Source organism: Phycomyces blakesleeanus, assembly GCF_001638985.1.
Source record: "Phycomyces blakesleeanus NRRL 1555(-) unplaced genomic scaffold PHYBLscaffold_7, whole genome shotgun sequence".
NCBI lineage: Eukaryota > Fungi > Mucoromycota > Mucoromycetes > Mucorales > Phycomycetaceae > Phycomyces > Phycomyces blakesleeanus.
In genome coordinates, this window is record NW_017265140.1 from 874,466 (window position 1) to 901,445 (window position 26,980).

General features: G+C 35.7%; 5 protein-coding genes across 5 annotated transcripts; 3 read left to right on the top strand and 2 right to left on the bottom strand.

The window, feature by feature from the left end:
- Window positions 1–4,749: 4,749 nt before the first annotated feature.
- Window positions 4,750–5,751, top strand: PHYBLDRAFT_143691 (hypothetical protein; the record flags this gene model as incomplete). Its single annotated transcript, XM_018431043.1, has 2 exons — window positions 4,750–5,101; window positions 5,213–5,751. 2 exons carry the CDS (start codon window positions 4,750–4,752, stop codon window positions 5,749–5,751), a joined length of 891 nt encoding a protein of 296 aa, XP_018293489.1.
- An 821-nt stretch (window positions 5,752–6,572) lies between these two features.
- Window positions 6,573–6,929, bottom strand: PHYBLDRAFT_64367 (hypothetical protein; the record flags this gene model as incomplete). The annotated part of the gene is made up of 1 exon (XM_018441286.1): window positions 6,573–6,929. The coding sequence occupies one exon, from the start codon at window positions 6,927–6,929 to the stop codon at window positions 6,573–6,575; it is 357 nt and encodes a 118-aa protein (XP_018293490.1).
- A 1,517-nt stretch (window positions 6,930–8,446) lies between these two features.
- Window positions 8,447–14,883, bottom strand: PHYBLDRAFT_180802 (hypothetical protein; the record flags this gene model as incomplete). Its single annotated transcript, XM_018438361.1, has 3 exons — window positions 8,447–9,666; window positions 9,748–14,724; window positions 14,843–14,883. 3 exons carry the CDS (start codon window positions 14,881–14,883, stop codon window positions 8,487–8,489), a joined length of 6,198 nt encoding a protein of 2,065 aa, XP_018293491.1. The 3' UTR covers window positions 8,447–8,486.
- Window positions 14,884–16,229: 1,346 nt separating this feature from the next.
- Window positions 16,230–18,706, top strand: PHYBLDRAFT_186408 (hypothetical protein). Its single transcript, XM_018439237.1, has 10 exons — window positions 16,230–16,358; window positions 16,412–16,680; window positions 16,757–16,893; window positions 16,963–17,076; window positions 17,136–17,241; window positions 17,311–17,489; window positions 17,555–17,679; window positions 17,770–17,874; window positions 17,950–18,234; window positions 18,316–18,706. The coding sequence occupies exons 1-10, from the start codon at window positions 16,262–16,264 to the stop codon at window positions 18,588–18,590; spliced, it is 1,692 nt and encodes a 563-aa protein (XP_018293492.1). The 5' UTR covers window positions 16,230–16,261; the 3' UTR covers window positions 18,591–18,706.
- A 2,533-nt stretch (window positions 18,707–21,239) lies between these two features.
- PHYBLDRAFT_8505 (hypothetical protein) lies at window positions 21,240–21,488 on the top strand (the record flags this gene model as incomplete). The annotated part of the gene is made up of 1 exon (XM_018443614.1): window positions 21,240–21,488. A coding segment is annotated over one exon (249 nt), but the record flags the coding sequence as incomplete, so codon positions are not given.
- Between the last annotated feature and the right edge of the window lie 5,492 nt (window positions 21,489–26,980).

Below are 26,980 nucleotides of genomic sequence, written 5' to 3' on the forward strand. Positions count from 1 at the left end.
TAATAAGAGAAGGAAGAAGAAGAAGAGGAAGAAGAAGAAGAGGTGATGACAGTAATAATAAAGATAGATAGCTGAATAGACAGACAGACAGATAGATAGATAAATAAAATAAAATAAAATAAAATAAAAAATAAATAAGAAAAAGAGAAGAAAAGAGAAAGAAAGAAAAAAACAAAAAAAAACAAAAGAGAGGAATGAAATAGTGTAAATAATACCAGTAGAATTAAATAAAAAAAAAATACAAAAAATAAATAAATAAAAAAAAAAACCTTTACTGAGATTTAAAAAAAAATTTGCAAGTGTCTTTCCATTCTCGAAAAGAGAAAAAAAATTATACATATACATATACGTATAATACAATATAAAAAGTCCACATTAAATTTTTATGTTTTATGTATGTATAAAAATATATTTAAAATAATGTTTTCAACTGTTTTAGTTTAATATTTTTTTTTAAAAAAAAAGTCATAGATTAAATGTTTGGGTTCATTGATAAAGAAGTATGTTTAAAAGAAGTGTAAAGAAGTACCTTTTTGGTTAACTATTTAGAAAGAAAGAAAAAAAAAGAAATTCGACTCAATTGTAGTCTAAATACAATTAAGTATATATTTATTTTATTTTATTTTATTTTATATACAAGAATATACAGATACAAATATATCTACATTTACTTGATTCTACTTTTTGATTTGATTTTTATTCTTCTTATTCTTATTTTTATATTTTTATTTAAACACAACCAAAGGGTGAATAGGACGTTGTTGTTGTTTTCTTTGTCTTCATTTGATCCACATTAAACCACGCCCGTTCATTGGCTAGTGATTACCCGCCCAGATAAAATAATATAAAGTGAAAAATAATATAAAGTGAAAAATAATTTTTATATATAAATAAAAAAAAAAGGTTAAATATTCTTTTCACTGCTGGATTTTGAATATCAATAATTTTGTATTTCATCATGTATTTGTAATAATAGATATAAAGTCGCTCTTTTTGGTTATGCCATTTCTTTTATTTTATTTTATCTTAGTTTTTATTTTTAATTGAGCCCTAATAATGATTTTTAGATCCATATAAAGCTTGATAAAAGATAAATAGAGGAATGAAACCCCTCCCTTCTTCAATATAAATATGAAAGCAAATAAAGAAAAGGAAACCAAACCAAAGCAAAATAGAGCAAAATAAAATAGAGCAGAGCAAAGAAAGTAAAGAAAGAAGGAAAGAAAGAAAGAAAAAGAAAAGGAAACCAAATTTATTTATTATCAAAAATAAAAATAATAAAATAAAAAGGTTTACAAAAATATATTAATTAATTAATTAATCAATCAATCAATCAAGTAATAAAGTTTCCCTTTTTTTTCTATCAGTCAAATACAAATTTTGGCTCCAGAATATCAGAGCCAACTAATAGAATAAACTTGTGGACATTCATACCAATATAGTATATGTATGTATGTGTGTGTGTATGTACTTGCAAGAAATCCACTGAATCTGTCCAAGTAAAAAAAAAAAAAGGCAAAGTGGTATATGTACACGTTGTGACTGGGATTTCAAGGTATTAACCCTCCCTCCCCCAGGAGTACACAGACATAGATAGATATATGTATTATAAATAAATATAGAGCGTGATTTTAATGCTTTGAGTGGTGGCGTAAAATACAGCTATATTCTTTTTATAACTTGTAGAAATATAAACATACTTATTACTCCCAAAACTATATATATATAAATGTGTATTAAAATGATAAAGTTGGAAATACTTGTTGGTCTGTCTTATAATTATAATACGTTTATCTTCAAAATTATCATCCCACAACTACAACCTTTTTTCTTTTCTTGGGTGTGTAAGTGTATCAGTAGAATACTTGATTTGCTTTGTCGATCGATTTCTCAATAGCTCTCATTTCTAGGATCATGTCACACCATTCCTTTGTGGCACTTTTGCTCACAGACTATACATTGTACACTCAAGAATGAATAATAATAATAATAAATAATATAAAAATAAGAAAGAAGGAAATATAATCATAATAATAATAAAAAATATGATTTGGGTCAAGCCGATAAAGTTACTCAAATATATATATACATATATACATATAATAACAAATATTATCTAAATGATTGGTATTGTTCATCCATAGCTCGCTCATATTGACCACTTTAGAAGTATACCGACTTGTTACTATTCAAAAGAAACCTGATGGATAGTGAATTAACATCCTTTTACCCTTGTTTTATTTTAAAGTATACTCCCTTCATTTAGCATCTCTGTATGTGTATAAGAAGTATAGGGTGTATGGGGTATATAAGGTGTGTAAGTTACTAGACTGTCTAAATAATAGTTGCACTATAAAATCAAAAACCAAAAGCCAAAAGCTGAAAACTAAATAAGATAGACCCAAGTCCATGGTATTGTGTCAAAATAAATATATAAACACTCACACACAAACATGCCTACATGCATACAAAAAAGAAAAAAAAATTAGAGAACTTACAGATCAATCGCGTATTTAATGCGCCACACAATAAAGAACGAATAAATATACCATTTTATTTCTTAAAAAAAAAAGGTCGGAGACAACTTATTTTTAGTACTTTTATTTTTTTTTGTATTCAAAGTTAGAAATCATCACTCCATAATAATATAAGATTTTAGTTGTTGTTTTGTTTTGTTTTATCCAAGCACATTTGTGCTCACATAACTTTCTTAATTATTTTTTGGTCTAAACTAAATTCATGTATATTGAATCATGTATCCATTTGTTTCCATGACAATCTATGGTTATTATTACGATGGTAATAAATGATAATATTAGCGTGGCAACTTTCTGCTGATCACCATAGTAACAGATGGTGAATGTTACCATGGTAATACTCTTTTTATTGTCATAGTAACAAATAATAATATTACCATGGCAACTCTTCTTTGCTGCTGTCATGGTGATTTCTGCTTATTTCTATAGCAACAAATTATACTATTGTCATGGTAACAATGTATATTTGATTCTTGTTTTTTTTGTTTTGTTTTGTTTATTTTTGTGCCTTTGAATGGCGGTGCCAAGCTATTCACAGGGTTTTTTTTTTCTTCTCGATCCTTTTTTTTTATTTACTCGATATGGTATAACTAGCCTGGAAACATTAAAGAACAAAATAGGATTTGGTAGTATCCCTATTTAAAAATTGTGCATATAAAAAAAATAAGGAAGAATTGAGGGTACAGGGGTAGGATGGCAGAATTGAGAAATAATTATATATACAATATATATAAAAAAATGGCCGGAATGGAGTTTTGTTGAACAAGTGTAATACAGATTGAAATATCGCTAACACAAAATAAAAAACAAAATAAAAATTGATCGAAAATTTTCCCTCTCCTTCTACTTTCCTTTTTGATCGTGTCACCACTCCCTTTTATATATATAATATATATATGTGTGCGTGTGTGCGTGTAGAAACTTCTCCCAAATAAACACATTTGTATAAATGTCATTTTTTTTTTTAAAAATATATATAATGTGTAATGTATATATGCGTATCTATTGAAAGAACTTTGTACAAACTTTTTTTTTAAAATAAAGTATGCTATATTATTAGAACCAATTATATTATTATTATTTTTTGCTTTTACGTTTGCCTTTTTTTAAAGATATAATATAATGTATGATTATACAGAAATCATTGTTGATTGGATTTACACATGAATTTAATATAAGTTAATATATATAAAATGATAAATAACAACATTTAATTTTTTTTCGTTGAAAAGTTACATTAAGTTTGTCTTTATTAGGTTCATTCCGTTCTATGCGGTATATGGTTTTGGTAATGTTTGAGATCTACCCGAATACTTGGAGATAGAAGAGAAAGAGAGAGAGAGAGAAAAAAAAAGAATAAAAACAAAGAATGAAGTTGGGACTCTAGTGCATAGGATAGACAGTTTGAGAGAAAGACAGACAGAGGAATAAAAAAAAAGAGCTCTATTCAGGTACATTTTACATAATGGGTTGTTTTTTTTACTGCTGCCGCTGCTGTTATAATACACCAACAATACCAATAGTAAGAAAAAAAATATCTATTTTTATATAAAGGCATATACAGTAGAAATCTGTGATCGACCCCGAAACCTTTTATACTTACACAACAATAGGTTGGCTGTAATCTATCCTTAATTTTCTTTCTTTTTTTTGTCAATTTGAAGATAAAAAATATAAAATAGAAATTGGCGATACAAGGGACCACAAGAGTTTGATTGGTTCATCGTAAACAATCTATATCTTTAAAAGGTGAGTTTTTCTATTTCATTTATTTTTACTAAATGGTTTATTATTTATTTATTACATTAATAATAACTGTAGAGTATAGTATATGATATATATATATAATCTTAGATACAACAATAGAAAGAACAACGAAAGTAAGTAGGAAAAAGAAAAGAAAAGAAAGAGCATCAAATGGTGGGTAATATAATTAAATACTAATATATAAACCAAGTTGAGTGTGTATTATATAAATAATATAAATAAATAACAGGCACAGACAGAAATTTAAGATCGGCACCATTCATTGGTGAGCTTACACATTTATTTTTGTAGTCTATTTTCTGTCTTTTTTCTGTATATATATATATATATATATTGACATTTCCTTTTTATTTATTTTTCTCTTCATTATCTTTACTTTCTTTCCCTCTTTATCATCCTTATACTAAGCAACAAAAACAACAACAGAAACAACAACAATCAGATTATGTCTATATCCTCTTATATCTCTACGCACAGAACCAAGAAGCCCTACAAGAGTTGGCTTAAAGACGGCGTCAATAATGGACCCAATTCTATGGATATTCTTATTGGCTGGTTAACTGTCAAGGAGAATTATGTTATGTGGCGAGGTGACTCTACCGACAGAACTCCCAAGAAGTTACTTTTACAAGATATCATCGTCAAACTCAACCAAGCTGGTATTTATCATCGAGTCCCCAAAGATGTCGCCAGCAAAATGTCCACTCTCCAGAGCAACTACAGAATAGCCCGCAGATGGTACGAGACCGAAGGTAGATCGCTATTACAGAAAGGAGTACAAGAGGCTGCTGTGCACAGTAAGTTTGAAATTTCTACATTTTTATTATACAACAAATATACATATATACATGTTTTATTTTTTTATTTTGGTAACATTCTCTAAAATATTTTTTATTATTTGTAATCAGATGAGTTATTGAAACGGTTCCCATACTGGGACGCCCTCCACAGCGTATTTAATCCCTCAAAACAAGAGCCCATAACTACCAACGCAACGACCACAACCACTACTACGACTACCACCTGGCCAATGTCCATCCACTACATCCTTCACTCCGCAGACGATGGCCTCATAAGTTCCCCTGAGACAGATCATGAAGAAGAGTACGTCAAACATCCCGACCATTCGAGCCAGCCCTGGTACCAGACCAGCTTTGCCAAAAATGTGTCAAATTGCGCGCCTGTGGAGAGTACAGTACCTGCACCCGTTCCTTCAAGACAACGCGGTGTATCTTGTGTAAATACACAACTAGGACGAGATGCTCGAAGAAAGAAGCGCTCCCAAGAAATGTTTGATTTCATTCTTGAGAAACGTATTGAGCGCGACCGTGTTTTGTTGGAAAAGGAAAAGACACGTAGGATCCGAGCCAAAGCTGATCTAGTAAAGAATATGGCAACCGCTGGATTTTCCAGAGACGAAATCACCTTTCAACTCCAACTCCTTTAACCATTCCTATCCTTTACACATATGAACCTTTTATTTGCTCTTTTCTATATATATACTTTTTTCTTGATTACTGTTCGTGTATATGCAACCCAAATTTATTTTTCTTATTATTCTTTTGTTTCTACCACTACCACTAACTACCACTGCTACCACCATTCCTACCACTTCTACTATTTACTATTATTTACTTTTTCTTTACCTCTGCCTTTACCATCATCTTCGTGTTTTTTTTCCCATTCTACTTCTACTATTTTCTTTTCTTATTCTTATTCTGTTTATAATTGTTTATACACAATTATTATATGTAAATATGTAACAAACTTAAAACACATACACACAGAGAGATAAACAACCACACACTCACACTCACACACACATATACATACATACATACATACATACATATATACATACATACATACATACATACATATATATATATATATACTTACATACCTACATATCTATCTATCTATCTATCTACCTATATATTCTTATATATATATATATTATCACTTTATAAACACATATATTCACACAGATATACCTTGTGTATAGGTTATGCAAAGACAACAATTATATGTACAAATATTATATATATATAATATATAATATATTTTATTATTTTTATTAAAAAAAAAAGAAGATAGTTGGCTTTTATTTGATTATTTTTTCTTTGGCTATTTCTTTCTTATTTTTATTTCATTTTTTGGTGAGGGTATTCAATAGTTTCTGAATTCAATTTTCCTTCTTCTTCTTCTTCTGCTTTTTACAGACAAAAAAAAAAGAAAAAAAATAGAAAAATTTATACATGCAACAAATTAGGACTTTTTTTTAGGATTTTTAATAATGTCTTGGGGGATGGCTGTGGATTTAGTGCCACGTGCATAAGATGGCATGATTTGCGCTTGATCGTTCAATACAAGCAGGGTTTCGTCTTCATCGTCTTCTTCGTTTTCATAATATGCCTTGATCACCTCATAGTCATCCTCACTCCAATAATCGCCTGTTTCACTGTCGTCGTCTTCTGGTGAACCGTCTTCACAATCAGCGTCTGACATTGACATAACAGCAGCCATGGCTTGCATAGATTCACTGACTTCGGACGGCAATGCCTCATTGAGAATGGTCTTGTTCTCAACTTTAGCTTCTGCTGAATTACATGGGGATTGGGTCATGGAAGAAGGGATGAAGCCATCTATATTCAAAGCAAGTTTTTTTTTTGTGTTGTAATTATTATTATTATTATTATTTATTTTTGTCTTGCCTTGTTCAGGACTCTTTACTGTGATTGGAACTCAGTTGTATACCATAATAGTCTTCTTCCGGTGAATACTCTCCTCCTTATCTGATTGGGCTCCGTAAAGAAGTTCGAGGTCACCTACAAAAAAAAAAAGAAAAAAAAAAGACACACACACACAGAATTTTGTCTGTCTAAAATCCCTATAGTTTTTTTTCCTTCTGTTTTAAACCAATCGATTGGTTCTACTTTAATATATACATTTTTAAATACATTAAATATATATTTATTTATATATTTGTATAAATATTTTGAAAGAAGAAGACACCAACAAATAAAGTGCTTCTTATTTAAACTATTCCCTATTTTGAAACAGAAATATATATACACAAACACACACACACACACACACATATATATATACATAAAAAGTATACATATATTTTATTTTATATACAAATACAATTGGTTTTAACTTGATAAAGAAGTCCAATCCCAACTACTGGGCAAGAAAAGAATAAAAATAAAAAGGTTTTTTATATATATGGAAGTTTACGTATACGTGTAATTGTAGGTGTAATTGTAGGTGTATTTGTATGTACATATGTATGTACATATGTATGTATAGATATATGTATGTATATATGTATATATGTACGTGTGCTTGTGAGTGGATATGGATATGTATACGTAAAATAATAAAAGAAAAAAAAAGACTCACGGGCCAGGCCAAATTGCACATATAATTCAGATTAATTGGTCGAGAACAATTGTTATGAATTTACCGTATATATATATATGTGTGCGTCTTGTGAATCGAGAATTGCGATCAAATTCAATATGTATATATTTAACACCTTACAACCCCCTTTGTTTGATGTACAATTTTAATGCAATACCTCCACGTGGAATCATATAAATAAATAAGAGAAGAAGATTATGCCTTTAAACAGACATACATAAATAACATTCATATAAAACACACTCAAAAAGACAAAGTCTTGAAACTCAATGAATAGGAGTTAAAGTAGTCCTTTCTTATACACACAAAAAAAAGTATTGTATTTAGGATTCTTAATGACATTGACAAGTCTTGTAGTTTAAAAAAAAAGCTTAAAAAACACTTGTGATTTTCTCGATCGATGTCTTTCTTTTTCAAGTTACAACCTAAAATAATAATAGTATTGTAGATAAAATAAACTGTCGATCCCTAAAATAATAAAAGAAAAATCAAGTCACCGCCCACCCCACCCCCCACTTACAACCACAGCCTCACCATACAACATCAACCAAAATTCTCACACAAAAAACCATGTATTATTAATATTCATAAACAAACACCAATACCAATACCAATACCAATGCCAATGTCCATACCCACACACATAGATAAGCAAACTACATATATAAATATTAAAGTATTATATTATATTAGATTGTATTGTATTGTATTGTATTGTATTGTATTATTTATTTATTTATTTATGCATTTATTTTAGTTCTTTACGGCGGCGTCTTTTTTCTGACTTGACCGATCATATACTCTAGATAGGACTTCATTAACACATGGAAGAACAGTCGTTTCAATTTCATCTCGAGAATATGCACTCAACCCCGGCTTTTTTCCAAACAACATGACCTGGGTTGTCAAAAGATAAGCACAGGCTTGTACAACATCCATCATCGTCTTGTTTGCCACTTCCGGATTGAAAGCCGGATCTCCTTTAACCAAACATCCCTGGCTCTTCCACTGCCTGACCATTCGAAGTCCAGCATTAATACATTCAAGTACAGTTCCAAATGACACCGACTCCTCAAACACAACATGTATGTAAGGAGTAAGAATAATGTTCCCAAAAGGCCACTCTCCACTCGGTCTGTTTAGTGTAATGTTGACTTTTGTCAAGATATTCAACGAAAGCAAGATGTTACGCAAAATCCTGGCAATTTTTTGGACCGTCAAGTACATCAGTAAACTCGTCTTGGGCTCAGATGCAGATATATGCTCACGAGGCGAAGTAAATGTTTGTCCCAATTCGGTTTCCCGCTTATTCATCGGAAAAAGTTGGGCTTGCATGTGTGCAGGGTGAGTTAAGAAGTAAAGATAGCTTTGCAGCAAAGTAAGAGAGCATTCCTTGTAGGACAGAAACAGGTCCAAAGCATAGTCTTTGACTCGATCTGCATTCTTTGCCAAGCTGAACATAACCATCGAAATTCTTTCCATCTCTTCAAGCACAGGCGATGACAACGACTCACTGGAGCCCAGAACAACCATGGATCCCTCGTTATTATTGGCATTCGAGAAAGCCCGGCCAGTCTGTACCTTGTAGAGATGCATAAACTTGGCCGCTCCCCGCAATACTGAATCTGCTCCCTTACTGGCATGAAGAGCATTTCTAGTAACTCCCAACATAAGACACCATATGTTGTGAAGAGGACTGTGCTCTAAACATGCCGGCTTTTCATCTTGTCCACCGAACCGGAGGAATACATCAATACCATTGCCCACAAGTTTTTGGGTCAGTGCATTATTGGTGAGTAGAGCAAATAATCCGGCCTGTTCAAGTTTCTCAGTAGCCTCGGGTGTCTTTGTCAAAGTCAATAACAGATAAAGTCCACTTTGGGCATAAGGCGAAATAAGAATGGTCTTGGCTTCATTTCCAGGTTTAACTTGGCTAAATAATACAGTTTTTTTTAGTAAACTTATTTTTTTATGGTAATTACATATAGACACAATATCCAAACCAATTCTTTACCTTTCAATCTCATTAACCACAACCGCAATACCAGCATGAATAAGCTGCAATAAAGTAGGGAAAGTGTCATAGCGCGAAAAGATAGCCAACCATACATCTTGTTGAAAAGCGTAAGGTCCATTCACCAATTCTTCCAAAAGCGCAATCACCACATTGAAATCTTTGATAAGTTCCTCTGATGAACCATCGTCTTTTTTGGTTGAAGTTGCATTAGACTGCATGGCCTTTTTAACAATCACCAGGAAACTCTCACAAGAAATTTCCATCAATTCATTCAGTGGTCCGGTCAGGCTTCTTGTTGTTCTATCGCTTAAACTAAGTTCCCTGACTATTCCACGAGAACTGCGAAGGGTGCGCATACAGAGCAAGATAGTCTCGAGTAAAGGTCGATGGAATGTTGTGGCTGTCAAATTATCAAGGTTGGTCTTAAGTGCAAAATTCTCTTTCTGGAGTAATTTACAAAGCTTGATCACAAGTAAAAACATGTTTTCGATATAGGTCTTCTTTGCGGCCTTGTTGGGGCCCATAAGAATCGAACGGTTCGAATCAATCCAATCTTCGGTCATAGCTCGAATAAAGTTAATCATCACACTGTAAGAGGTAAGTGCAATACTAGAGTCGCGTTTTTCTGTAGTAGCCTGGGTCACAAGTTTCTCTACAAATTCGAACAGGGAAATGGTTCGTGCTGTCGAGTTTCTAGTCGACCAAATCAAATTACTGACGTGACATGAACAAGTCTCAATAAATAACTTGAATGAGCGCAGAAGAATGAGATCCGAGTCAACCAATGACCAATTGTGGTTGGCTCGACAGATATCCAAAAGGAATTTCTTGGATGCCTTCTTAATGGTCTTGTCCGGCACCGGTTCATTATTACCATTTTCGATGATATGTCCTTGCTGAGTCGGTGCGGGTATATTTGTTTTATAGAGAGCTTCAATGCGTGCCTCTGCAAGTCTCAGGTCATAAAGATAAGAGTCACCATACTGTCGCCCTTCACCATCAGCATCGTCGTCGCCGAATCCAACCACGCCCACAGATGTCAAGAGCTGAGACACATTTACAACGCCAATATAATTTAACAGATCGACATTGTCTTGCTGAACGAGAACAGAAAGTTTAGGGTCAAAACTGCTTTTGGTCAGCGTATCTTGAATACTCGATAGTGTGCTGGCATCGCTAATCTTTATAATCAGATTCTTTAGCCCAGCCGGAAGTGTATCAGCCACCCCTGAGCTGGTTACATTGGAGCGGGAGTAATTGGATCTGGCAGTAAGATGGATATCAAATGTCATGATTCTCAAAGCAAACGCCTTGCTGAGACGAATACAGCACAATCTACGAACTACTCTGTTGTGGCTAGACACACTTGTGGTGTGGGTCGAATCAAGTTCACTATCAATAGTCGATTGTATCTTTCTGAGCTCAAGAGGTGTCTTCTGTTGATTTTCAATATCTCCCTTGTTCAATATAATCTGACCAAGCGCATGCCACAGAGCATTGTCAATTCGAATTCTTTGCAGCAATAGTCTATGGTCAGCTGCAGTTTCCCAAAAGGTGGCCAGAAATCTCAACACGTTTGAGAGTACGGTTGGCTTTTCCACGGCCAGCATCTGCCAGTGAGTCAAGATGTCCACAGCAGAGCGAACGGCCGATTCATTTCCAGCGGGTGTACGTCCATTGATATTATTATTATTATTATTATCCATCCTATCTTCTCTAGTCAACATCTTAACAGCAGATTTTGGACTAGGCATGATGTACTCGCCACACTCCAAAAAGAGAACTCCAAGCGTCGGTTGGCTTTCCAACAAAAGAGTAATCATCTGCCATATTGATGCGAGCAGACGCTCATTTTGGAAATGATCCTTGGCAATCTCCAAATAGCATCGAACTATGTCCTTGGCTTGATCAGCGGTACCAAAGTGCTGCACGAGAGGAGGGACGGTCTTCCAGGTGGCCAAGGTACGGCAGAGTAGTGATGCAACGTTAGTAGAGAGAATGGGTAGCACGATGCTATGACGATAGTGGATGTGCTTCATAATCGACAAAAAGAAATTTGGCATATTTGTGTCTGTTTTGCGTGCCAACATGAGCTTTTCAAGCATACTTTCTGGTTGAGCTTTGTTTTTTTGAACCAAGCTAAGTTGGGTTTGGAGAAGCATTTTGACAAATGTGAGACCAAGCTCTGCAAGTTTCTCAGCTTGTCGTGCCTCCTTGAGAAATGAAATACGGTACAGATGATCGGCAGTAGTGGCGCCATCTGAGATGATGTCCAACAGAGGAGAGATGTGATGCTCACCACCTTCGTACAGGAAGTGCGTGAGAAGATATTCGCGAATGCGTCCTAGCGATACTTCGTCTTTGGGTGTGGCGTCGGCCTCCTTAAAATACCGTTCTATTTGAATAAAGATCGACAGCACCTTGGAGCCTATCAAATAACGCTCCGAAAGTGACTGGTAGCCCCAAGCTGCATACGACGGAAAGACCTTTTCTGTAAGATAATACAGACAATCGAAAAGTGCTGCTGCTTGATATTGACGCGGTGTTTTGATTTTGTGCGGGGTTTGGCTGGCTTCGTTACCGACCCACCAGCTTCGTTGAATATCATGTACAAGTGCCAAGATAAAGTCTAGGAAAGCAAGCAACAGTGGGTATCGACCATTTATGCATTCCATATTTGACACAAGTTCCTCGATCTTTGTACCAGGAGCAATCCACACTGTATAAGGTGTTCTGAAATTTGAAGTGATGTGGTTGGTGGAATTGGAGAAAGCCAATATGGGGGATGATTCAAGGAAAGTCCATATGTCGTTTCGGTACAGAGGTAGTAATAAGGTCAAGCAGCGTAGTGCAGATGTCGTGATATAGGTTGGACACGATGATTCATGTGAGCTACAGTAAGTGAATGTGCTGCAAAGTGTTGTAATTAGGGTAGGAGGGCTGCCGGGTGTAATAAATTTATGTGATTTATGACAATCCTTTTCCACGTGTTCAACCAATTGACCAGCCAGAGATGGATTGTTTTCCATAACTTTTAAAATTAACTCTAGAATGCTGTGTATAATATCCAGTTTTCCAATTCCCTCATGTTCTCCAATATTTGTAACGTCTGTTGTTTGGTTTACGGTGTGATCTTCTTCGATAAGTTTTCCTAAGAGTGCTGTTAAAAAGCCCCAACCGGAATATTTGAATTTCCATTGGACCAGGCAACTTCCATTAGAGTTTTCCAATAATTTTCCTTCAGTGCCAGCAGGAATAATAAGTTCAGCAACAAATGATCCTTCTCTTAAAATAACAAGATAATTCTCGGCTTTAACAATTGTTGATTGTCCTTCTTTGCGGGCCGAGACATTAGCAGAAGGCTTAATATTGACAAGCAAAGTTTCGAGAGTAGTCATGTATTCAAAGACATGTTTAGCAGAATCTTTTGAAGTCTCCACATTATCTGCCGAACCGGTGAGAGAGGCCAGCAGTTGTGTAAAATCTAAAAAGCGCGCAGGAAATCTTTTTCTGGTCGTTGCAATAAGGGACAACGTGTCGTTGGGGACAAAATCCTCTTTCCAGAATTTAGCGCACAATTCGGGTTCGTCTTTAAATAAAAGCTGGGTACATTTGACAAGACTGGGATAGCTTTCTGTAGGTAAAAAGCAAGGGCGAGTCCAAGAGAGAATCGAATTGAGAAATATTCTAAGAGTGTTGCGACATGTGGATTTGTTTGGATTCTCTTCAGAACACACGGTACTCTGAATGATGGCTATGATATGATCGAATACGCTCAATCGGATAGATCTGCTTGCATACAGTCTAAATACATCCGCTGTCTGATTAATAACCGGCTTTTTGCGCGCCATATCTTCCGAATTGGCACCGTCTACGACTGGGCGTGATGTCAAGAGTTTGGCAGGTGTAACGGTAAGCTCTCCTTTGAAAAACGTTTTTACATTTGAGTAAACATCCAAAGAGTCAGTTGTATTGTCCAGTTTGCTGTTGAGGAAGGCTAGGAAATAAGACCAAGCTAGCATAAATGTGGAATGTGATGATGAATTTCCCAGAAATGCCACAACACTGTTGATGTCTAAGATCGTCTCTGGTGATTTCAATAATGTATTTCCTTGTTCATTTGAAATGTTCTCTTTGGGCAAGTTCTCTAATCCAAGTACTTGAACTGCGACAAGTTCGCACATGTAGGATACCCTGTGAAATAAATCAGTGTCTTGTTGGCTAAGCAAGCGACCACACGTTTGATGCAAGGCAAAACAGTTGGCTTCAAATTCTTGGATGATCGTAAATGCTCGTTTTGGTGGGCAAGGTTCAAAGGCGTGAATAAGAAAGAGTGTCTCGAGTAGTGCATACTCTTCCTTGAGATTCTGTCGTGCTCTCATGACCGCCCATGGGGCATATGAAAAGAATTGTGAAGGAACGTCGAATCGTACGAGGTTTTTCAATTGAATAATAATCTTATCCGCAAAGTCTGTATTAACGTTTATTGTTTTTATTGCATTTTTGGCAATCTGCGTGTAAGGGTGTGTGGATTCTCGAGAAATACGGATCAGTGAAGTAACGCACTGTAGAATAGCAATACGATCCTGAAAGTAGTATTCGGCAAAGTTTATGATGAGAGTTGTATCTTCACACATTTGGTATCCATATGCTTTCTTTGCTGAATCCGAGTGATTGTCATTCTCCTGTCGATAGGCATTCCACAGTAATGCACACTGAAGTTCGTTCAAGTCCAGGAAAGTGCTTAATGTGTGCACAAGGTCCACTTCTTCTTTGTTGAGAACGATAGTTTTCCCTTCGATCGAGATGTTTGTTCCGACTTTTAACTTTAACCGAGATTGTGATGATGGTTCGTTAAAGGCTTTGAGGCCCAGAGACAAGCTGTTGGTTTTCTCTTCTAGAAGAGTCTGCAATAGATCAGTCGAGCATTGGTCTACGCCACGCTCGATGGTATCGAATAGCTTTTGGTACGTTCTAATATGTGCATTTGTATATTTTTTAAAAACAAAACAAAACAAAAAGACAATAATGTTGTCAACATGGTGTTGATTGTCGCAAATTAATTGTAACATGCTTTCTGATCTGTCATTACCCTGCAAACTTGTCGTCCAAATAATTTGCTTGTGCTGCCATTTCAATTGGTAAAAATAGAGAGGGAAAAAACTGCAGCTCAGATTGATCAGATTAATGGATTGTGGCAGAGGGTCGTAAAATAAGAGGCTTATATATATATGTATATATGTATATATATATGTATATGAATGTATGTGATGTGTGGCTTCCCCCTCCGCTTTGTCCTTGGTAGCTCCAATGAAACAAGAGACGCGTTTTATGAATAATTGTTATCCAAAGTTTGTGAACGTCACCGTGACTACAGTCTCTCTTTCTCTCTATTTCTATATCTTATTCACTGTATTTTTCACTTTTTTTCTGCCAAACACTGAGACACATGTAGACTTGATTATATCTGCTAGAAATATATACACATATTTATGTATTACTTTTAATAGTCAAAATATGTATTTAATTATGATTATTATTATAATGATGCTTGTATCAAGTAGAATAATCTTTGAGAAATCTGCCAAGTTAGATTTACAGCCTCAATAAATTCAGTGTCCTGCAATTCTAATCCAGTTGAGAAATGTCAATTGTTTGGGACACACCTTTTGTTTTTCTGTGAGACTAATTTTTTTTTACTAGCCCGATTACATGTGCATACTGATCACAGTAGTCACAACAGATTACTTGGTGAAAATAAAAGGTACAGATTAAGTATTTTCAAAAACAATATATTAAAGCATTCATATTGTATTGTAGTAGTTTTATTCATAAACCCACTTTTGGCTCTGTAGGGACCAGAGGTAATAATTGGAATTTGGACAAATGCTACAATTGAGGCCTGTTTGATATACGAAATGTTTTGTGGAACACGACGTCTCGTTTTCTTGCTAAAAAGTCGTGTCCATAAATATGTTAAAGTCTTATATAATCTTTTAATTGAGTTTATTCATTATACTGTTTACCTATTAAGAATATATCATATGATATCAGTGTCCTTTCTATTGAATCTCCAAGAGTAAAATATATTAAAAAAATAATTTAACATTTACTTGTGATATATATAAAAGAAAAAGAATACATATTAAAAGACATTTATACATATTTTATAAATATACTCTGATCTATGGCGCGTAACAGTTGCTTTCAGTACAATAGAAAATAATTAACTTAAATCATATGAACCAGAAAATATACTTTATTATCCATATTGGTAAGCTCAGATATATTATCTTCATTTGCTTCACTTTTCCAGAGCTTCGTAGTTATATTGATACCTGTAAACCAAGAAAGAATCCAGTTTATTGGCATTAAAGCCCAAAAACTTTTTTTTTTGCCGCGTCACATATATCTATTCATATGGGTATATATTCCTTTTTATTTTTATAGAAAAAAAAGAAGATATAATGATTAAATAGGCTTCTTCTTGGGGAACTACTAAATTACAAACATGGAGATCCCTAGACAGCAGTTTATTCAAAGGCTGCCTACCATCAAGAAAGCAATTGATGAGTGTGATTTTATGGCCATTGATGCCGAATTCTCTGGTAAATCATAAATTGTACATTACCTGTCAACCTTTAACCAATGTCAATCTTAGGACTGCACAGACCAGGAACAAGTAAAAGAATTGATACCTTGGCAAACCGTTATGCAGAATATAGAGAAGCCACCAAAAGATTCATCATCATTCAGTTTGGCATGTGCACCTTCAAATGGGATGGACCTTCTGGTCGGTATATATCCAAGCCTTTCAACTTTTATATTTTCCCTACTGCCATGACTGGCAAGGTTCAAGCCAACAAAACATTCATGACTCAGGCCCAAGCATTTGACTTTTTATCCAAACAACAGTTTGACTTCAACAAAGTATGTCAATAATAACTAACACCGAAAAATGTGTACCGAAGAAAGTGAACGATACATGTAATGTTGTGTGATATAGTGGGTTTATCAAGGCGTGCCGTATATGACTTTGGAAGAGGAAAAAGCATATATCAGAGATGCGACACAGCGGTTGAATGATGCCATGCCTGATATCCCGATTGATGAAAAAGAACGAGGATTCATTGAAGCAGCAAGGTTCGTTTGGATCAAGAGAGACTTTGGTACACAAAAAATGTTTCTCACTAACATTCAAAATACATAAAGAAAGGAGATTGATGCCTGGGTAGCTAACCCAAACCCAGAAGATGCAGAAGGTGTAAATATCATTGCCAAAAACGCTTACCAACGTCGATTGCTATACCAAGAAGCTCGCAATAGGTAAGTACATATACTACTGACCGTACTATAATATTGTCTTATTGATAAGAGAAACATAGGTACGAGGGCCTTGTAGCAGAAGGAAAACCTGGCTTTATTCGGATTGCCCGTTTATCAGAGAAGGATATGAATAAGCGCACAGAGGAACGTCGCAAACAATTTGAGGTATATATAATACGTGTAAATATACCAGATCAAACATGCAAGCTGATATAAATATATTTTGTTCTAAAGAAAGATTGTGAAGGAGCTACCGGATTCCGTCGAGTGATTGATTGGATTTCTGAATCAAAAAAGATTGTCGTGGGCCATAACATGCTCCTTGATATTTGCCATGTAATTGGACAATTTGTAGAACCTCTTCCCGAGGATGTGCAGGATTTTAAGAAACTCGCTCACAGAGTATTTCCAAAGTATGTACTTCATTCATTTATCTTTTGAGCATGAATATTGATTAATAACCTTGTGTTATTACTAGCATGATCGATACAAAACACCTGAGTACATATGTTCCTGAATTCCAGCCATTGTTCGGTTCCTCTACGTCACTTGACATCCTTCGTTTTGAAACCAACAAAGCTGAGTTCAAGAACCCTCGGATTGGTAAATACAAATAGACACTTACTTAATTAGCTCAATTGGAAGACGAAGGTGCTTTTTCTTACTATTACTAATTTGTATAAAATGGGATAGATATGGATTGGGAGTTTCCTCGTTATCTAACTGAAAAGGCTCACGAGGCTGGCTATGATGCTTTCATGACAGGCTCTGTTTTCCTCAAGATGGTGTCATTCCTGGGTATGTTATACCAGCTACTTTTATTAATATACTATTATTGAATATGACAGTAAACGTGATGCATATGGTGTATAGATAAAGCACGAAACTCGCCAGAAGAGGTTCCAGAAGAAGAAGTTGAACCTGTTGAAGAAGAGCCAAAAGAGAAAGAGAAATACGATGATGGGTGGGAAAAGAGTGATGATGAAGAACAAGATCCAAACTGGCTCAATGAACCCGAGGAGATATACAATCATGGTTCAACTAAAGTAGATCTGCTGGACGATCAACAAAAACCCGTTCCAATCCTTGAAGAGTATATTAATAAGGCTGCTATGGTTAGAACTGGGTTTGAGTACTTTAACTTTGTGAACCCTGAAGGTAAGGAACATTTTGTAAGACACACAATGGAAATAAAGGCAATTACTAATGTCGAGCAACATTACTATTGTTTTCTGCCAGTTATCACTCGACAATCTAATACCTTTTATGTATCCACAAATTCGGGTCCGATTTCGTGCGACTATGTTTCCAAGTTGTTCGAAGTTTTTGGAAAAAATGTCGTGGACGTGATCGATGAGACATCAGCATTTGTTGTATATGAGAACTTGAGGGAGAAACCTGATATTGTCAAAGAGTCTGTCACACAGGCAGCAGCAGCTAGCGCTGGAGCTATACATGATCTTACAATAAAAACTGTAGGAGATTATTTGGATGACATCCAAAGAGACTCCTAGAGTAGACATTAACTTAAAGCTTTATATTATACTATATTCACAGTATTTTCACCTTAATAAAGACTTTTCCAATCAATAAACTAATAAACTATGGATTATCACCGGTGTAAAAGCTTAAATAAGTCATTATCGATTGGATCAATTAGAATATATAATAACGTGCTGCATAATGGAACATAGACATCAAAACATATGTTAAGTTCCCACTGTGCTTACATTCTAATTTCCATATTGTAGAAATAAATAACCTTTTTGGATAAAGAATTTTTTGTTGCGATATGTTACACCTGGGTTCAAAAAAATTCATTGTAGCATGATTCTGAAAATCAAAGGTTTTTAGTATTAGTATTCAACCGCAGTCCATAGCAACGGTTGCCATGGCAACCAAATGGCTCGGCGGCTAAAAATGGTAATTATATGTACAACATAGCTGCCTTTGAATTACACTGGTTCAGGTTTTTTTTTGGAGTTTCCATATAAATAGGGCTCTCTTCTACCTTTTTTCCATCCACCATCAAAACGCCTCAAATAGCATGAAGCATTCAAATAGAGCATCCAGAACTACCTCCTCAGATAAGGTTAAGGCAAGACTGTAGGAAATTATTATTTAAGTACATTGCCTAATTACATTGTTTTATGCTTACAGGGCTCAGGATTGTACCCAAGAAAACGTCTTGCCGTAGAAGATGTTTCTACTCAAAGCAACTCTACAAGAAAGGATTCAAGAGTCTCTACTATTCAACAGAACGAAACTGCTATTAAAAGAGTGTCAAAGCCCAAGGCTACTAAGAAAAGCAGCAGACTAAAAGCTGCAATGAAACCAGTGATCGAATCTATTCGTGATTTTAAGTTTAGCAAGGTGATATGCCATTGATTATTGCTTCAAACAAATACGCCAAGTTTCACAGAGAATTAATGTATACATCTACTTACACACACGCATATATACATATATATTAGGGAGATACACTTTATCTTGTGCACCGTGCTGGCCAATCTGAATCCGAGGATTCCTGGGTGCCCTTGAGCTCAATTGATGAGCCTGCTGTGTTGACCGCTTTCAATACAAAAATCCAAGAAAGTTCAGGTTACTCAATGATGGAAACAGAAACCACCGGATTAAACACCCGCCCACTGCGCTCGTCCAAAATCCGTGCAATGCTCAACATGAAAAATAGCATGATGGATTCTGTTGAGGAAGATACTGAAATAAAACCCCCATCCAAGAGAAGTAAGGTTGCCACAGGGAAGAAGGGTCGTGCCAAGGTCACAAAGAAAAGTGTCTTGCAAGAGATGGAAGCTAAAAAGCAACGCGAGAATCGAAAGGAGACTCGTGCTGGCCTTGTAAACTTACTTGACGGGATCATCGACTCGGCGGATCATGCAAAGGATTGCTGTATGCGTTGCTCCGTATCAGCCTACAGCGAGGCTATTAAAAACAACGACGAGGATGAACTAAAAAAGGTCATTGGCGCTCACGATACAATCCCTCACTGGGAAGAAGAAGACTGTGCTTTACAAGGAGACAGAGTTATAGCAGCCGCTGTGTTAAATGGGAATCTGAATCTTGTCCATTTAATTAAAAATGACAATGGTGGTATCCGTGTCAAAGTCCCCCCAAAATACATGTCATACGGTGAAAATACTGGGTACATACGTAAATCCACCTTTGGCCATGCAGTCCGGTATGTATACTATATAATAAAGCACTCTAATTACTTTTATAAAATAAATTACTAATATCAAGTAATTTAACAGACAAGTAGCAGAGTCGAGAGGAAACCGTCAAGGAGATGCTGCATTTTTCAGAGAGACCGACCATATCCCCTTGGAAGTTGATTTTGCAAAGCACATGAGACGCACGAGTCGCTTTATCGAGATCTTGCCCTGTCTTCAAAAGTCATCCTTGATGTTGAAAAATGAGACTATTGGTGCATTGGAAGTTGCTGCCAGTGAAGTTTGGTCGGAAAAAGGAGTCTATATCCTTGTTGCTTCTGGAAATTATAAAGCTGCCGGAACACTTATCAAAGATACATATGACCCAAGCTATTATAACCATCTCCACATCGATGTTCTTTTGGTAAGGCGCTAAATATTCCAATGAGTTTATACTCTCATCTAACAGTATCACATAATTATTATATACAGTCTACAAAAGATCAGGCCCTCGCAAACTACCGTCGACCTCAAATTATTAAGAAGCTGTCAAACAACTTTGGTCTTACTCCGTTTCAATGCTCTGCAATCAATACATCTTCCAAATACATCAAAGAATTCTTCGAAGCCCTTGAACCATTTGAAAGATTTGTGGTGGATGATCTTGGACGAACAGTCGCTCATTTTGCTGCCGCCAGCACCACACCTGCTTGCATCGAGTATTTGATTTCCGTAAAATATGAGATGTCTGCTGGTGATAAAAGCAGATTGACGCCATTGTTGCAAGCCGCAAGATACGGAAGACACAAGAACATCAGACCTATTTTGGAACACATCAGTGACAGTACCCTTCCATCTCCAGATTTTGCTAACCATTCTTTACTGGCTTCCAAAAGACGACCTTTACATTATGCTGCTTATTATGGTCACTCCGAGACGTGCAAGGCTCTCATAGAATGCGGTGCCACGGTTGATGTCGTCGAAAGTGTAACTAAATGTACCCCTCTTTTGTATGCTGCTGAAAGAGGTCACCTTGAGTGTGTTCGCGTACTGCTTGAAAACGGTGCCAATATTGAATCTGGCAACAAATTCTCAAAGACCGCTCTCCATCTTGCCACAATCAGTGGTCACTACAAGATTGTCCAATTTTTGCTCAAAGAAGGTGCCGATGCAAATGCCCATGATACCTCTCTTAATAGACCTGTACACTACGCAGCCGCCTTTGGACACCTGAGTGTTCTCAAGCTTCTTATTGTTTACGGAGGAGCCGACCCAACTCTTGAAAATGCCTGGAGAAGATCACCTTGTTCCGTTGCTAACTATAAAGGTCACTTATCCGTTGTTAAGCACCTTCTCTCCAGAACAGACTTTCCCGTGAGTGTTGATTTTAAGGACGAAGACGGAAGAACTATGCTTCATCACTGCGTTTCAGAAACATTTGAGAGCAAGATTGAAGTCAAGCAAAACTCAAGAAAGGCGGATATCCTGTTTATGAAAAACTCAAATGTCAACATTCAGACTACACAAGGTAAGATTATATATATATTGAACATTGGAGTATAATTGAACATAGCTTGAGTTAACATATATAATTTTTTTAGGTGAAACGGTTTTACATACCTTAGTATCTTCGCCTTACTTTAACGCCTACCGCCCTGTTGGTTGGGTTAAAGAGACATACCCTCCGCTGCCTTCGTGGAAAGTTTTACCACCCTTAAAGTTTGATGATAACGAGGGTGTTAAGTATCAGCAAATCTTGGCAGAAAAGCTTATTCGGGCTGGAGCCGACCTCGACAAAAAGAGTTTTGAAAACGAAACTCCATTTGGTGCCGCAATGTTCCATAAGAATCACAATATGGTCAAGATTCTTATCAAGAGTGGCGCAAAGTACTGGAGTGATACTGACCGAAATGGAAACAACCTCTTCCATTATCTTCTCGGTTTTTCTGCGCATATTGACGGTATTCTCGATTACCAAGAAGAAGAAAAGACCCGTAAGAAGCGCTTGGTTAACGTTATAAATGATATATGGAAAGTTGTGCTTCGAACAAATCCTACCACGGAAATGTTAAAGGATATAGTAAGTAGTATAGTGCTTTCGGATTTCTTTTGTTTGAATTATAGCTAATCAATTATTATTTCTTTATTTAACAGATCGAGACTCCTAATAATAAAGGCTATACACCATTTTTATACGGCGTTACGACAGCCGTAAGAATCCAAAGAAAACGAATGGATAAAGAAAAGAAGCGAGTAAAAGAACTCTTAACTCCTCAGCAATATGGCTATTTTGGATCGCAAGTACCTGCACAACTCGAAGATAGTTCGACAAAAAAAACTGTTGTATTTATGTTCACTTTTACTACTTGGGTAAGCATTTATATATATATATATATATGTGTGTGTGTGTATGGGCGTGTTCAATTTATTTTAAATACGTATTAACTAACATTAATGGGATTATTACTTTAGCTTAATATAATGACAAAGATCCTTCCTGTCACAAAGCTTAACCCAAACTCTACTGTCCAGCTGCCCAAAGATTTCAAGAAAAATAATCCAAAATCCAAGCCTACAGACTACCCCAAGGAAACTGGATACGGAGCACTTCATCTCGGTAAGTAAATTTATGTGAATAAGAGCTCCAAATATTATTTTAGACTAAATTCCTTTATATATATATAAAAGCTGCAACTACTCAGCACGCAGAGTTGATTGCCTTTCTTTTTGCTTCTGGATGCGATGTGAATCAACGGGTTAAAATTGACGATACCTTTGGAGAGACTTCTTTGTCTATGGGATTCTTCAAAAAGCAGAACCGCTCTGAGTATCTTCCGGATAATAGTCTTCAGACAATAGAGCATGCCAAAAAGAAGTTTGATTTTGTACTTCCCGACTTTGATACCATTTTGGATACGTTTGTTTCTATCTATGTGGAAAATGGTGCGAATCCCTGCATTGCCGAGGAAAACGGATTGACTGTTCTGATGAAAGCAGCCAAGCTCTTGAATGGTCCTGTGATTTCTACTCTATGCGGTGCTAGTACAGTTACCTCGGATAACATTGACCAAAAAGACAAGTCAGGAAGAACAGCCCTGATGCATGCTCTGGACTCCATTAAAGGAACAGTAGAACGCAATAGCCGCGATTTTTCATTGTCACCTTTTATCAAGCTTTTATCGGCTGGAGCCAACATCAACGCAGAACACCCGAACAAAGATACAGTTTTGATGCAGACTATTCGTGTTGGAAATGTATATCTCTTTGACGCAATAATACAGAATTCTCAACATTCTATTAACTGGAACATTGAAAACGATGGTTGGTTATCTTTATATCTCTTTATTTTATTTTAATTTTATGCATATGTATCTGACTATATATTTATTGTTTTTCGTTTGTGCTGTAGAGAAAGAGACTGCTCTTCATGTCGCTTTTAAAGGAGCTAGTTCTGATATAATCCACAAATGTGTCGAATTTGCTTTGCCTTTCTTGTCCCGCGATCCATCTTGCGCAAGTGCTTTCGACAATAAAGGAGTCTCCCCACTTAAATTGGCAGTAAGAAGCGGAAATGAACATGTCGTGGCCGCAATGTTGAAATGCGAGGTCGACGCAAATGTTTTACCTGGTCAGACTGGTCCGCTTATTGAAGCTATCAAGAACAGACACATCAAGATAACAAGATATCTTTTGGATTATGGATCTCAAGTCAATCAGGAAGACGAATATGGAAACTACCCGATACACTATGCTGTCGATACCGAAAAGTTCCATTTGGTTCAGTATTTGTTGGATTGTGGGGCAAACGTTATGGCTACCAACAAGAGAGGCCAAACTCCTCTTCATTTAGCAATCGAAAAGGCAAAGAGCCAAACCAATGCATCCTTCAAAGTCGAGACGATGCTCGTTAAAGCAGGCGCCGATATTAATGCAAAAGACATACTAGGTAATTAAACGAAAGAGAACCATAGTCTTTTCTTTTGTATCAAATAACTTATCAGAAAATTATAGGTCGAACTCCTCTCCATATTGCCTTTACTGGGCTGAACGTCATCCCCAATATGAAAGAGGTTATTCTCATAGCCAAGAAAGTACAAAATATTATTAAGAAGAACGATTATGAAAATAAGAAGAAGGTTACTTTGGAGGAATTCCTGACTAAATACGGTGACGAGAGTTCAAGCATAAACGAATGGCTCAAGAAAGGCCAGAAAATGTCCATTGCTCAAGAAGAAGCCAAGATAGAGAAGGAAAAGGACGACTTTGAGTTTACCGAAGAAGAGAAATCTGCTCTGGAGATGTACATTGGTTTTTTCTGGGAGAAAGAAGTTGGACCTTCCATGAGATCAGATCCTGTCGATATCATCAAGTTTATTTGTACTAGTGAAAATACTGAATACGATGTTCCTGATGTTTTTGGACGTACTGCTCTTCATTATGCCGCATGTACAGGTTCATTTTCATGTACTTCTTTCTTGTTAAAAAAGAATGTCAACGTGAATGCAGCAGACAATGATGGGGTAAATTTGTTTTTGCTTGTGGTAAGCCTTAATTCTGTGTACAATTTCTAACCCCTGTTTGTGTGATGTACTACTTGTGTAGAATGGGCCTTTGCAATTATCTCTGGGATATGGGCATGTTGATTATTCTTCAATGCTTTGCAGTGAAGGAGCTGATACTTCACGGGATATGATATTGCCTGATACAGATAGTGTCTCTACCTTCCACTACAGTTTGTCGAAAGCGATTATGAACATGACCTACATTATTATGGATCATGGGGTGAAGTTCCTCGGTAAGTGTAATGTTGTTAATTACCATGGTTGATTGGTGTTGTCTAATCAAATTTAATATTTAGATTTTCTTAAAGACGCACTTATTACAGGTATGAAGCTGTCAACTTTATATTTTTGTTTGAAGCCAAGATATATATATATATATTCCATATCAATTTTGTTAAATAGGAAAATTCCATCTGGCAGAGGTACTTCTTCGTTCTGCAGATGATGAAACTATTACAAGCTCTACTACGACAGAGAACAAAAACCTTTGGCATATTATCACTGATTTCAAACCCTTTGACGAGTAAGTTGTCTATACAGCTAAACTACCTTTTTTATATTAAAAAATGACCATAAATAACTTAAACACTTTTTTTTTTGCAAGTGAGGTTTGGAGCGAATATTACCCAGAGTTTTTGAGCCGAATTGAGACTCTCAATATAAGCGCTCATATCGACGCTAATGGATGTAGTCCTGCTCATTATGCGGCAAAGAATAGCCAGTTTGATCTTTTAAAATCATTGATAGACTCCAAGCTGTGCCAGATTGGTGTGCTCGACAATTCCGGGTCATCCGAACTATGGTATGCTGTATCATCAAATGCCACTGAATGTGTCAAGGTATTTATATTACATATAGCCGTAAATCAATTAAGCCATAATATATTATATATTTATATTTTTATATTTTTATTATATATAAAAAAGATTCTTTTGGAAGCTGGTGCTTCTGTATCACATGTCACCAGCGAAGAGAAAAAGTCGATTGTCCTTCTAGCTACCGAGTATAAGAATACCGAAGTCTTGCAATTGCTTTTAAATGCTGGGGCTGCCACAGATTCCGACTTTGGGTTCAAGCGAAGAAACGCTGTTTCTGCGGCCTGTTTCGATGATAACGCAGATGCTCTCAAGGTAATTTTTATATAAGAGTAAAATTTTGAAAGATAGCTAGGACTATGTTTTATTAAATATACTTTCATCAATAGCTTTTGATTGAAGCAAAGGCAGACTTGAATCAACCATCAACTGTATACATTGGGGATAGTCTCACAATGTACACCGAAACCCCTCCCTTATTTTTTGCTTCAAGTTTTATGGACTCAAAGATATTTGATGTAAGTATTTTTTTTAAAGCAAAAAACTTTTTTTTAAACTAACTGTTTTTTTAATTATTCTTCTAGATGCTTTTGAAGGCCGGAGCAGATCCCAATGCATTTGAACGTTCTTTCAAAAAAGATAAAAACACAATCTCATCATTATTTATCTACCTTTCTGATAAGAACAAAACAGATAAACTACACGTAAGAATACGCATATTATAAACAGAACGAAAAGAAAAAACTTGTGAGTTCTGGCTAACGTGTATGCCTTTGATATAATATAGCTGCTGCTAAACCACAAAGTGGATCTTAATGTAAAGGTTCCTGGATCATCTCGCTCTATATTCTACACATACTTCTTTGAAAAAAGAAAGTCAAAGAATGAAGATGTACGTATTTTTCTAAGAGAAAATAATATATATATATATTAAAACAAATCGACTTCTATATATATATATATATATATCATAGCATACCATATACGAGCACATGCTCCATTACTCTTCTGTCGACATCAATACAATTGATGAAATAACAGGTGAAACTCCACTCGAGGCCGCTATACGAGAGAATGATCCAATCCTTATTGAAGTATGTATTATCATATATCGATCAATTACAAGGCAGTTACTTACCAAGCTTCTCTCTCTCGCGCACCTTAAAATTAAAGCGCTTGCTTGAAGTTCACGCAGATCCGAACATTGAAAGCTGTAAGAAGAATCTAGAAGATCGTTCAGATATCTATGAAGACAAAGTCAACGCAGTCTTTCATACTGTATTGCAAAACCGAATGTCGCTACTTAAGGTTATCTGCGAGAAAACCACTGTTCCTATTGATTGGTTTGCTCGCGATA